The following is a 12,289-nucleotide window of genomic DNA, read 5'->3' on the forward strand; positions in this document are numbered from 1 at the left end:
TAGCGAAAATTACAGAGAAGGTGGTAAATAAACAACTGGTAGAACATATAGATAGTAATAATATACTCCATCCATCACAATCAGGTTTTAGAAAGGCACACTCTACGGAGTCCGCGCTACTGATGGCATCGGAAACATTAAGAATGTACGCAGATAACGGACAAACAGCGGCACTGATTCTCCTTGACCTCAGTGCGGCGTTTGATACCGTATCGCATAAACTCCTCCTGGGTAGACTTGAGAGGTGTGGGGTGAGACACCGGGCACTACACTGGTTGACATCATTTCTATCCGCACGAGGTTTCCAAGTCGCACAAAAAGATCATACTTCGAAGAGTATGCCATTACACCAAGGAGTCCCTCAGGGCTCAACTTTAAGCCCCACATTATTTAATATATATGTGGGACCTTTAGCAGAGTGTGTGGAGAAACATAAGGTATCAATTGTGTCATACGCAGACGATACACAACTTATTGTGATGCTATCCCAAAAGAACAAGGATCTAGCGGCAGTACACTTCTCAGAGTGCCTTAAGGAGGTCGCCCAATGGATGTCAAATCATTGCCTCAAATTGAACGGCAACAAAACGGAGGTGCTAATAGTGGGTAAGGCCCCGTCCATATGGTCAACGGCTTGGTGGCCAGATTGTCTGGGCCACATACCCTCCCCGAAATCAGAAGTAAAAAATCTTGGGGTTTGGATAGACTCCGAATTAACTTTTGAGAGCCAAATCCGGAAGGTAGCCGGGAAATGCTACGCAGCAATGAAAGTACTGCGAAAGATCTTGGATCTACTTCCTCCCAAAGCAAGAAAAACCATTATCCACGCGGTCGTAACCTCCCCAATGGATTACGGTAACGTGCTATACTTAGGAACAACTAAGAAAGGATTGGAAAAACTTCAGAAAGTGCAAAATGCAGCTGCACGCCTAGTCCTGGGCCTGCCAAGTAGAACCAATACAAAACAAACACTGACTGCCCTACATTGGCTTCCAATAGAAAAAAGGATCAGATTCAAAGCTATGTGTCACGTTCACCGCATATTAAGAAGAAAAGGGCCGAGCTACCTCCGACCTCTAATCACAAGATATACTCCAGGTCGTAGCCTAAGATCACTGGACAAGGACCTAGTGATAGTTCCAAGAGTGGTGAGAACTAAAATGGGGGAGCGATCTTTCAGGTACCGAGCGGCAAAGTGCTGGAATAACCTCCCATTAGAACTAAGAAGAGAGACGTGCGAAATAAGATTTCGCAAACTATTAAAAACATGGCTATTCATACAAACTTAGCCTTGATAATCATGGGAATTTCGTCAGGCTTCCTGCCACCTTAGACACCCCTCTTCGCTCTATAATGATCTTTTGAGCGCGGGAACACACCGTTGGTGTAACCAGGCGCTCTACAAATGTATAATAATAATAATGTTGTTCCAGTCCTGTGGTCCTTTTCAGTTACATCCAGTGGTTACAGACTGTCTTTCATACAGTTCCATCCTGTGCTTGTTTGTCAAGTCATTCATTTCCACTGGCGTTGCCTCTTGGGGGGGGGGGCATGGCTCTTTGCTTTGGTGGGACTTTTCCTGGGGCGGGTGCTCCGTTCGCTCCCTTCAGTCCCTTCAAGCGTTGAGTACTTTTTCAACATGGTGTTGTTTCTCATCATTCTATGAATTCTTATCTTTGTTGTCTCAAAGGTTTTTACTCCTTTTTTTTGGCACACTGTTCCTATGCAGGACGGAGCTGGGCGATACCGCCACCCAGCGTACAGCAGTACTGATGGGGAAAATATTTTCCGGATCCAGTCTGACGCCTGGGGATATTCTAAGTTAAGGAATCTGCAGCTAGACTGTGTTTCTACCAGATACATTGTTACCGAAGGTAAGTAACTCATTCTTTAAATCTTGTATTTTCAGTGATATGACCACCGAAGGGGCTGATTTTATATTAAAAACAGAGCTTTGGACAATTCAATTTCCTGCTGATAAGCATTATTTCTCTCCATGTGTTACTATTCCGGACGTGTTCAGCAGTTTGGTGCTTACTTTCCCTCAATGTAAAAGAACAGTAGATGTTTCAGCACCCAGGCTAATGTGCTGCATAGCTAAATACATATAAGGTCCCAAAGGCGAGACCGATTGCATTGCAGATGTTTGTTTTTATTAACTGCCTGTAAAGCATGGCTCTGTTCTGTTACATATACTGATCCTGCCATTTCTGTTGCTAGCCTTTCTCATCTGCTATGTTACATACCCTACTCTTCCTAGCCTTTTTCATGTCATATTACACTTTTGGCAGATCCCACCTTTTCTCCTGGTACACATGCTGCATACCTGGTCTTTCTGATCTTTTTACCTACTGTACTTCATGTGATGCTTCAGATCTACTTTGACCTGCTAAACTAGGAGCAGAGACTGCTCTTATCTCTAAATCTCTAAATCCTGATGGCAGACAGCTGCAAATCAGATGTGCCCGTTTTAATCTACTTCCTGCAACTGCTCATGCAGAGGAAGAGGTCTGCGATTTCGTATATATTTTTATAACTGTGGTTAGCTAGCACTCCATTGCCTAGAAACGCTGCTCCCTTGTAGAATCCCATGATTCTTTTCTGCTCTCCCCCTCTAACTGTTGAAGAGTCTGACCTCCCTTGATCGCTTTTCTGCCATACAGGTTACAAAAAACAACCATTCTGACAGACAGCGAAATGTGGTATCTTCAACTCTTTCCATTTTCACAGTAGACTGTACCATTAATTGTAAAGTATCTCCTATGTAACACAGCAATTAAAAGAGTCATTAAAAAAATCATTCCCACAGCCACAAATAACATGTTATCCCAATCTCAAAGTTTGGGCAATGTTCACATGACTGAATAAGGAGAAGAGTGGAATCAGGGGATAGGATTGTGAAAACCATATTTTGTAATAGAGCTGGGTTTTTCACGAGTTGCAGGTGTTTCCAGAACCTGGAATATAACTAGTGGAAATGGCTGTGACACTGTGATGTTCAATTTGTTTAGTTAAGATAGTCCGTCACTTTGATGTAGGCATATCCACACTGTTTTAGGGTGCTCATCCCAGTAAGTTGCGTACTCGGAAGCAAGATACCATATTTGGACAAGACCTAGTATGAAACTCGAAGCCTTCAGGAAGACTCAGCTGTTCTTGGTGATACATTTTGCTTAAAAAAATATGAAGGTTCCTAAATAAGAAGAAAACAAATTCCAGATAATTTTAATTTTATTGTCAAATTCTACCTCAAATTACGGCTGTGGAAAGAGAAAATCAATTTATTTAAAATTTTAGAATGAAAATTCAGAACGTGATAAAACAGTTAACAGCAGCTTATCCCAGTACCAAAATCATATTAGTGATCGGTACCAAGATAAAATACTTTCAAAAGACAAGACCTGACCTACGGCACTATTAGGAGACAAACAGCACTCTCTTTATGAAACAAAAGGTAGGGAGATGTCTCAGCTGATCCATCATCATAGAAATTAGCAACGTCTATATATGGTCTTACATGCACATCTATATTACAACGATATTACTTGCAGCTGAAAATTAATTTAGCATCATGTGAATAGTTTGGTGCTCTTGACAGTACAGATGTTTTAGGGAAAATTGTGGTTCTTTCTATGTGTACGATCTATCGCTTGTATAGAAATACATTCTGCTGTGCAAGGAGTAAGAGATTAAAGGAGTTACAAGTGGAAACAATATATTAAGATAGCTTGTAATTTAGCTATCTATCTATAATTTAACATCTTGATGTTGCCTATTGAATAACTAGAAAGCCAAACAATACAGCTTTGTGAAACATCTTCTATACTAGCAAGCCCCTGCTTTATTTACTCTCTCGCTTATACTTGGATTAACAACTCTATTTGACTTCATTCATGGAATTTCCAATAATGAGGTGCAGGGACCTGCCCTTGGTAATGTACTTGTGAAATATATAAAGGAATACTTTGAAAAATAAAACAAAGCAGGTTACACTCTGGGTGAGCAGAATAATCTTTGAAGAAACAAAAACCATTCATACATAAGCAAGCTTTTAAGGTAAAATCTGAGATTTCAGTACTGTATGTATGGGAGAAGGAAATTGCTAAGGAGCTGGATGACCGAAAACTGACCCCACCATGTAAATACTACTGATCTATATCTCGGGTTGTTTCTTAAGCATTTCAATTCTCACCTTTTAATCGCCCAGTTGCTGTTTTCAAGAAGGCAGGACCATCACGGATCAATTTCCGACGTTTTAAATCTTCCTTTGCAAACATCTTGCCACCCTTCATTCTTTGGATAGATTTGCTGTCTGTTCTACTGTAAATTTCATGAAGACGAATCTTCTTTTCATAGTTATTCACTTTGCTATTTACTGCCGTTATCACATCCTTCACCAGAAACAACGAATGTTTCAAATCTTCATGTTCCACCTTGTTTTCTATATAGAAACAGATTAGGTTAGCAGGATTTGCCTCTCCTTTTATAAAGTCCCAACATGTAGTTTGAATGCGAGAGCCAACATTTTTATTCTGATCCTAAAGATTCCTGCACTATTCACCAATATTAAATAATTATTTGATGTGCAAGGTGCAAAATAAAGTTGCACACTGTAATCATCTAGGAGACCACACTTTCAAAGTATGCATCAAAATGTAGTATATCTGCTAAATATATTTACAAATTCTTCCTTACAACTGACCTAATGAAAATAGGCTATCTTTATGATGAGATCACCTTAAATCAAAAAGGAAAGTTATTTCAGGCATTATAATTAATCTATTCCTAGTGCTGACTAATATCTGAAACGTTACTTGTGCATACCTTATAAGTCAACTGCATTTGCTTCTAAACTCACTATCAGGGTTGTCTGTCTGATATAGGTATTAAAAATTGGTAGAGTATAGAAAAATGAATTGCAAACCAATATAAGAGTACAATACAAACTTCATGGGAACAAAAATTTCATTGAACTCAGCAAATTTTGACCCATAGAGCAGCTGTCACCTCCACGCTGTTGCCAAGGCAGCAAATGTCCTACCCACCTCCACTCCAGTGCCCAATTAACACTGTTGTGGATTATTGTTTAAGAATTGTTGTGATGGTTGCCCTGTGAATTCAATATTGGTAATTCAAGAACACAGCAGTAAATTCTAGTAGTTTTTACTGTCCTGAAATCCACTTATTGATAGATTTGATTTAGTTAATAATCAGATTATGTGCAGTTCATAAATCTTTAGAATGCCCTCAAAATATTTTTAAATTGTGTCAGGGTGGTCTGCATAGAAAGCATATATGGAAATTAGGAGGTGTGCTTGCTTCTGTTCTTGGAGAGGATTGTAATTAAGAATTACTACATCAAAACATCTATTCTGTTTTTTCAAATGAACACTGCAGTTCGGCCAGTACCTCAGCCCTTTACTTTGCTTTGATGCTGTAGTATTTTTGAGCAGCTAAAATAGCAGCTAGGATTCTCAGACAGTTCATAGTTGATGAAACAAAATGGTGTATCTAATAATGCCAATGATAATCACTGTAAAATCCCAGCTCAATATACATCAAAGGCGCTAGCCATCAAACAATTTGTATAACAGAGATTAAGTTTTGTTACTATCATTTATACATCTACCTAATGAAAGGCTGTGAGACTTTCCAGGCTTTTTTGACTGATAAATTCCTATTTATGATTAACAAATAGGAGCAGACTACAATACAATGGAAAATTAACATATCAGAATTTGTAGGTTGCATTACTCTTCAGCCACTGCACTGAGAAGTGATGGCATACACAGCAATAGAACTACAAACACTATTTACAACACTAATTCTTTGGCAGGACTGGGGGTGAGGATTCTGCCATCACTTTCTTTGTTTATTTAACAGTAGCCATTTCATTATTCTTTAACCACAACTACACACATGAACCACCGGGAATTTAGGGAAAATTAACAACAGACAACTGCTCGCAGCCAAGCTAAGTCCCTTTCTCTCATATTGCTTGTGCTTAGGCCTTATTTGCAGCAATTATTTTGTTGGGTTTGAGCTTCATTGTTGTTTATTACTCGCAATTGATTTGGGTGTACATGTGAAGGTACACGTCGCGGGAACGTTAAGCACTCCTCCACTGCGGTGATTCGATCTGATGCGGCTCACACGGCGATATGGTTTTTCACCTGCTAGAGGGCTATGTGACCCGGTGAGACTATGATCACGGCGCACAAGTTTGAATCTCTTCAGCACGGGTGCCCAGTCGCGCTTTGTTTCTCCCTGTGTTGCCACCACTGGGCCTTGCCCTCCTGGAGAGTGACGCCCTGAGCATCGGGGTCTGTGCAGGCTGCCGCCTGCTTTTCAAATCATCCAACGCTGATAAGGGTCTGCAGAGTGCATGTGTGTTAATCATCCAGCGGGGTCAGTATTATTATTATTTAGGCTACCGCAACCTTGTTTCAAGGGACACGCTCACAGGCAGGGATCCCACTAAGATTTTTGCACCAGGGGGTGTGTGTCCTTGGGCTGTAACCCATCCGATTGTGTAGCTTTGCCCACCCCTCTTTACATCTGATACCCAGCCTTAACTGAAAGACTGCAGGGCTTCTGCCTTGCTTGTACCCACCATAAACTACTGAGATAGCGCTCCCTCAGGGGTTTGTGGATCCCCTGCAGTAACTACTGCCCATTGATTGCCATTATTCCCCCGGCTTGCTATAGAGATGTCAGAAGATATGTTGGGTGAGATAGACCCCTTCTGTGTCCTTTCTTGGGATGACCAATTTTATCAGGCAGTTGACGCCTCTTTATGTCGAGCTGCGGAGGAAGCCATGACACCCATGGAACAGCACTTGTCCCAACAGATAGTATGCACAAAGCTGACTGCCGCCCAGGCTCCTCCAACCCCGACCCCCCCTTCCACTCAATCAGGACCTAGGCCCGATTCCAGCTAAGAGCCCTCGGGGCGAGGGGTGAATTATAACAGGGTTTGAGCGTCTTAGAGAGGTGTTTTTGGCACAACACCCACCTTCTACTCCCAATTTGGATGCGACTCGCCCAGCTACCCCCCAACAGGCCTCACCTGACCCCCTTGGTGATGATGAAGCTGCGGGCCCCTCAAGGCCCTGGCACCCCTCTCGTCCAACCCTGGTTCCATGGCATGATACCCCTGCTGCTACTGAGGACTCTACTGATTTGCTTGATCCTGAGGAGATATTGCACTCCCTCCATGAAAGTTGCCAACTATGTGGCAGCAAGAATCAGGTCCCCTATGGGCAAAGAGGCCCGTATTCGTCTGAGGGCCCTTGCCCCTCTTTAGATGGATAGATGGCTTCCACCCCTGAGCTCGACCCCAGGATGGGGATTGATAGATCTTGGTGAACGTGTCCGGATAAGCTGCTTGATGCTCTTGGCTAGCTCACCAAGACTACTAGATACAACATAAAATACGAGCTGCATAAAAACAAAGGCTACATGCTCTAATAATAACAATGTTAACAACCTACAGAACACTGCTCACCTAAGAACTGTTGCTTGTTATTAAACAAATTGCTCAAGCACTAGAAAATTATTTTTTTACAAATGGTCTTCCTCTTAATCCACCCAAATTTGAACACATCATGGTTATGTGAGACACCATAATTTGTGCTCAACATTAACTAAGATCCTGCATATTAGTTTACATTTGAATTAATTCAAAACCACTTCATTTTACAGAAGTGCATCCAACACTAACCTTTGGTGTTCTCCAATATTCGCTGCAACAGAACGGGATATTTGGTGATTCTTTGTGTTACCAGCAAGATACATTCTTGTATTCCGAGTCGTCGCACCACTGTGCTGCTCATTTTCTTCTAAAAGCAAAAAGACAAGTCGAGTATCACACATGAAAGAGAAAGTATGCTGATCAATATTAAAAAACAGTTAAGACAGCCTGATGTGTACCTTCATGAAAGCCTGAAACCGTTTTTCCTTTGAGTGGAGGTCTTTGAAATAATTCACTGCTTCATTATGGTGTCCGCAAAACTTGCCATAGGTTTTCTTCATTCGCTCTGCATTCTCCCCAGAAAACTGCATAAAGAGTTAAACATAAGGATGTCATTTAAAAACCTACTTTACTTCTGTTTTTCCAACAATCAGTGGAATGTTGTAAAACAATGAGGCAAAACACTGCATTGTAACGTTTTTAAAGCGTGTCTTAAGTGGGACACAGAAGCGCTTGCCGTGTGGTTGGAAAGGTGTTGTCTTGGGTTTTGATCCCATGTGGGAATTGTTTCCATGGTATGTGCGATGACCACGTGGGTGCGAGTATGATGTAGGACACATTGCTTAGCAGTGCGATGAATGAAAAAGTGTGAAAGATACGCACCCAGTTTAAGGTTTTCAGAAAACTGGCAGTTTTGAACAGGTCTGCAGGTCAATTTATGGTTGGGGTATTTTGGGCAAACTATTATTTGTGTTGAAGTAGCTTGATTACTAATAGTTGCTTAATTATAATTGAAATATATTTCAGTGAGAAGTATCGGGATGTGGAACACGTACCTGGCACAATACTAGATAACCAAGCCTAAATTCTAATTTAAAAAATTCAAGCAATAGTAGCAACTTATAATGCTCACCTGTTGTACTATGAGGTCCCCTATTCTCTTAATGACATAATTTTTATCACTTGACTCTACCAGGGACTCTTTTCTGCGATCCAATATATGTTGAAAGAATTGATTGTGGATTTTCAGTAAATCATCCAGACAAGGGAATATCTTTTCCACCATGTGCTGTTCAAACTGCAGTTCGGTTATCATGCCTCGACTGTACACATCACTCATGATTTTCAGGGTACGGACATGGTGCATTTCTGTTTGCATAAGTTCTACAAAGAGTGACAAAAGATTTCACAAAATATTTCTTTAAGGCAAGTACCAATCATACATTAATGAACACTTAAACTAAAGACTCATGCATGCTTATGACTTCACATTACAAACTGAGTAAAGGCATATACATAATTCTCCATTTGCAAGCTGCAATGACCATTAATTCTAGGATATTGTAACTTAAGTTCTAGGTCATATCAAATTAGTTAATGAGTGGCAATGTTTCTTTACAAATGTGACATTGGACAAAAGATAAAACAAGCTATTCATAGCTAGCAACATTATTATTTTAAGGTGCTAGTAAGCCAATGGATGGCTATAAAATAGAGTAACTGATAAGATATCTTGTTCACCCTAAAGAAACATAGGTGCAATATATTTAATTTCTTACTCTAACAGTGATATTTTACAAGCCAAGCAAAGCAACATTAATGGGAAACAGTTCATTTGATTACATAAGGCACATTTTTAAAAATGTTAACATTTTGGAGGCACATAATAAAACAAAGAACGCTAAGCAAGATCACTATTTAAAATCCTAAATTATGAAGGCGACCACATAAAACAACGTATCTATTATACTCTAGCATGTGCAAGAGGGCTAGATCATAATTATTGAGCATCTCACAGTGAAAAGGACACACTAAGTAGCATAAAAGCTTAATTCAGAAATGTAAAAGGGAAGTTTCTGACCAGACAACTTTTGTTACTCTTAAGTAGTGCGAGGATATCAATTGAACATGCCAAAAAGGTTCACAAAAGCTCCAACCACAACTACTGAACAAGTGTGGACTCCAACTGTGGTTTAAAGATGAAAATTTCTGAAATCATCAGTAAGGTACTTCGATCAGCAGCAGATTTAGAGGAAAATCTAGAGGCTTGTGTAATTTCAAGTGTACAAAAAGTAATACATGCAGTTTACATTTGGCTCAGTTTCATTAAACATCAAAAGCAAAACTAAGATACAAATGCTGATCATTGTGCGAAAAAGCAAAGATCAGATTCAGGTCTATAGTTCTCTTACTTTTCAAAATGCTGAATAATTGTTATTGGCATTTTGTAGTGAGACAGCTTTAAGATACCACTTTTAGATTTCATAAACAATTTAAAGTAAAATAACTGCATTGAGTATTCATATGTTAACACAGTGTACATTCTTTTAGCTAGGTAATAAGAGGTATTCGCCAAGTTGAACATCAGCATATTAAACAAATGTTTTGACAGGAGTGGACAATCAATTAATTTCTTGCTTTCATACCGTAAATAACATCTTGCCGTTTGACAACATCCTTCTTTTGCTGTCGGAGGAACTTGCTGTCTACAACCTGGCTCCAGGATTCTGCTTCAAGCTGTTTCGAGTCTATTTCAAAATCACCCATGAGCTGACCTTCATTCATATCTGTTCCTGAAAATAAATGGCATTCCCCAAAGCAGAAATACTTAAATTATTTTATTTTAGTTGTAAAAAACCACTTGTATAAGTAGTGCATATATGTGGAAACCAAAACAGATCTGTGAGTTTAGGGACAGAGGTGCAAAGTCTAAAACAATTCATACCTAATCTAGTTCTCTCTATTGTTGTTTTGGAGAATGACCAAGGCAGGAGAACAATCAAGGTATCTGCACTTTTTTTTTTTACTTGCCTGAGAATTTGTCATTGTGGTTTTTTAGCCATTTTACCCAAAAACAACTGTCCGTGTCAATGGGGAAAAAAGCAATAACTATCAATTGAAAAATAAGACATGACAAAAAATTAACAAGGTTTAATCACATGTATTCAGACTTTTGTTTTCAATTGTAGTCTTTTTTTTTTACCTTCAGAAAACCATGATCTGCATCAATATGGCTATCGGATTTAAGGACCATACGTATGGGTACAGTTAGACCTGTCATCGTTGGTGTGGTTTCCCCAGACATTTTGACTTCATACCTCTTGTTTTTGTTGACTTTACTACTGCTGAAAAGTGCTAAAGTGTTTGTGCTCTTTCCCTAAAACATGGTAAAATTGGCTTATCCACAATTGGCATATTTACTTTACTTATAAGTCCCTAGTAAAGTCCACCGCAAGTGCCCAGGGCCTGTAAATTAAATGCTACTGGTGGGCCTACAGCACTGGCTCTGCCACCCAATTAAGAATCCCTTTAAACAGGTTTTAGGCCTGCCACTGCAGGGCTTGTGCGTGAAGTTTTAAACTGCTGTGTCGATCAGACAAGTAAAAAATTTTGGATGGGTTAAACCCAGATCTGTGACTGGGGGTGAATGTTTTGCCAATGTGCAACATTCCGTCCATAATCTGGTGTGTTTTGAAGTAAAAAATCTTGCCAGGCCTAACACATCTTTTATAATTTATATACGTCATCCCTAAGGTAGGCCCTGGACGGCCAAAGGGTAGGTTGCAGTGTATTGAAAAAGTAGGACGTATACTTTTAAGTTTTACATGTCCAGGTATTAAATGTCCAGGTAGTGAAAAACTCTTAGATTAGTTTTTCACTACTGCAAGGCGTATATCTCCCATGGGATAACATTGTGAATACCTCATTACATTTTCTACGTTATTTCCGAATGGGAAGTTATAAATGGTCCAAGCTTAATGTCTCTTGAATTACAATTTAAAATCACATCGTTTTGGTAAGTCCGAATTTGATTGCAATTCAGAAAATACCACTCAGTATCTGCTGCCTGTCTCTGATCAAATGTCTGGGGTGAGTGACAGTTGGGTTTTGTGTATTCTTCCTGGACAGCCGCACACAATGAGAGATTAGGTGTGACCTGATGGGCCAACCTGGCAGGAAGGGAGGAAGGAGCAGGGCATAGCCTCACTTATACCTGAATAGTTGGTCTCCTGAACACACACAAAGTGCTACATAACTCCCTGCAGAGGCTCTGGAGACAGCAGGCAGGGCATTGACTCTGTGCACATCAAAGGCATATCTTTTAAGTTTCCTTCACTTCAAAGGCGAACTGGGTAGACCTCAGACTCTGCCACTTAAGTACACCTATGGACCTGTGGGTACTCTGCCAGTAAGAAGGACTGCTGTTCTTCTGAAAAGACTGCCACTCTGCTGCACTTTTACTCTGAAGAAGCAGATGTCTCGCTGTGCTGACCGGCTGCCCACTTGCCTGGAGATGAAGAACTTGATCTGGATCTCATCTTGAACCCAGGAACCCAGAAGGAATGGGCTAGTCTGCAGGCCTCCTGATCTGCACCACAGGGACATAACAGGCTCCCCATAGCTCCTGGACCCGTCTTCAATGAGTTCCTAAAACCCAAGACGCGCCTCTCAGGTCCCTGTGCCCTTGGTATGCATCTTGAGCTCTTGAAGTCATGTTTTAGCGTTTTTCGCAAACGAGCTAGTTTGATTCGGATCCGCGGCACTTGCACAGAGAATCAGTGAGAGTTGTCGCAAGTTAGTCTCTTTGAATAGCAA

General features: G+C 40.4%; 1 protein-coding gene across 12 annotated transcripts in view; it reads right to left on the reverse strand.

Annotated features, from left to right (window-relative positions):
* Positions 1–12,289, reverse strand: part of AKAP13 (A-kinase anchoring protein 13) — a 1,236,163-nt gene that overhangs the window by 177,238 nt on the left and 1,046,636 nt on the right. For all 12 annotated transcript variants that reach the window (XM_085644487.1, XM_085644486.1, XM_085644483.1 and 9 more), the window contains 5 exons: positions 10,120–10,266; positions 8,607–8,857; positions 7,933–8,058; positions 7,724–7,841; positions 4,193–4,441 (listed from right to left, as the gene is read on the reverse strand). In XM_085644487.1, the coding sequence (XP_085500613.1) occupies positions 4,193–4,441; positions 7,724–7,841; positions 7,933–8,058; positions 8,607–8,857; positions 10,120–10,266 (891 nt within the window). The remainder of the gene's footprint in view (positions 1–4,192; positions 4,442–7,723; positions 7,842–7,932; positions 8,059–8,606; positions 8,858–10,119; positions 10,267–12,289) is intronic.

Source organism: Triturus cristatus, chromosome 3_1 (genome assembly GCF_964204655.1).
Source record: "Triturus cristatus chromosome 3_1, aTriCri1.1, whole genome shotgun sequence".
NCBI lineage: Eukaryota > Metazoa > Chordata > Amphibia > Caudata > Salamandridae > Triturus > Triturus cristatus.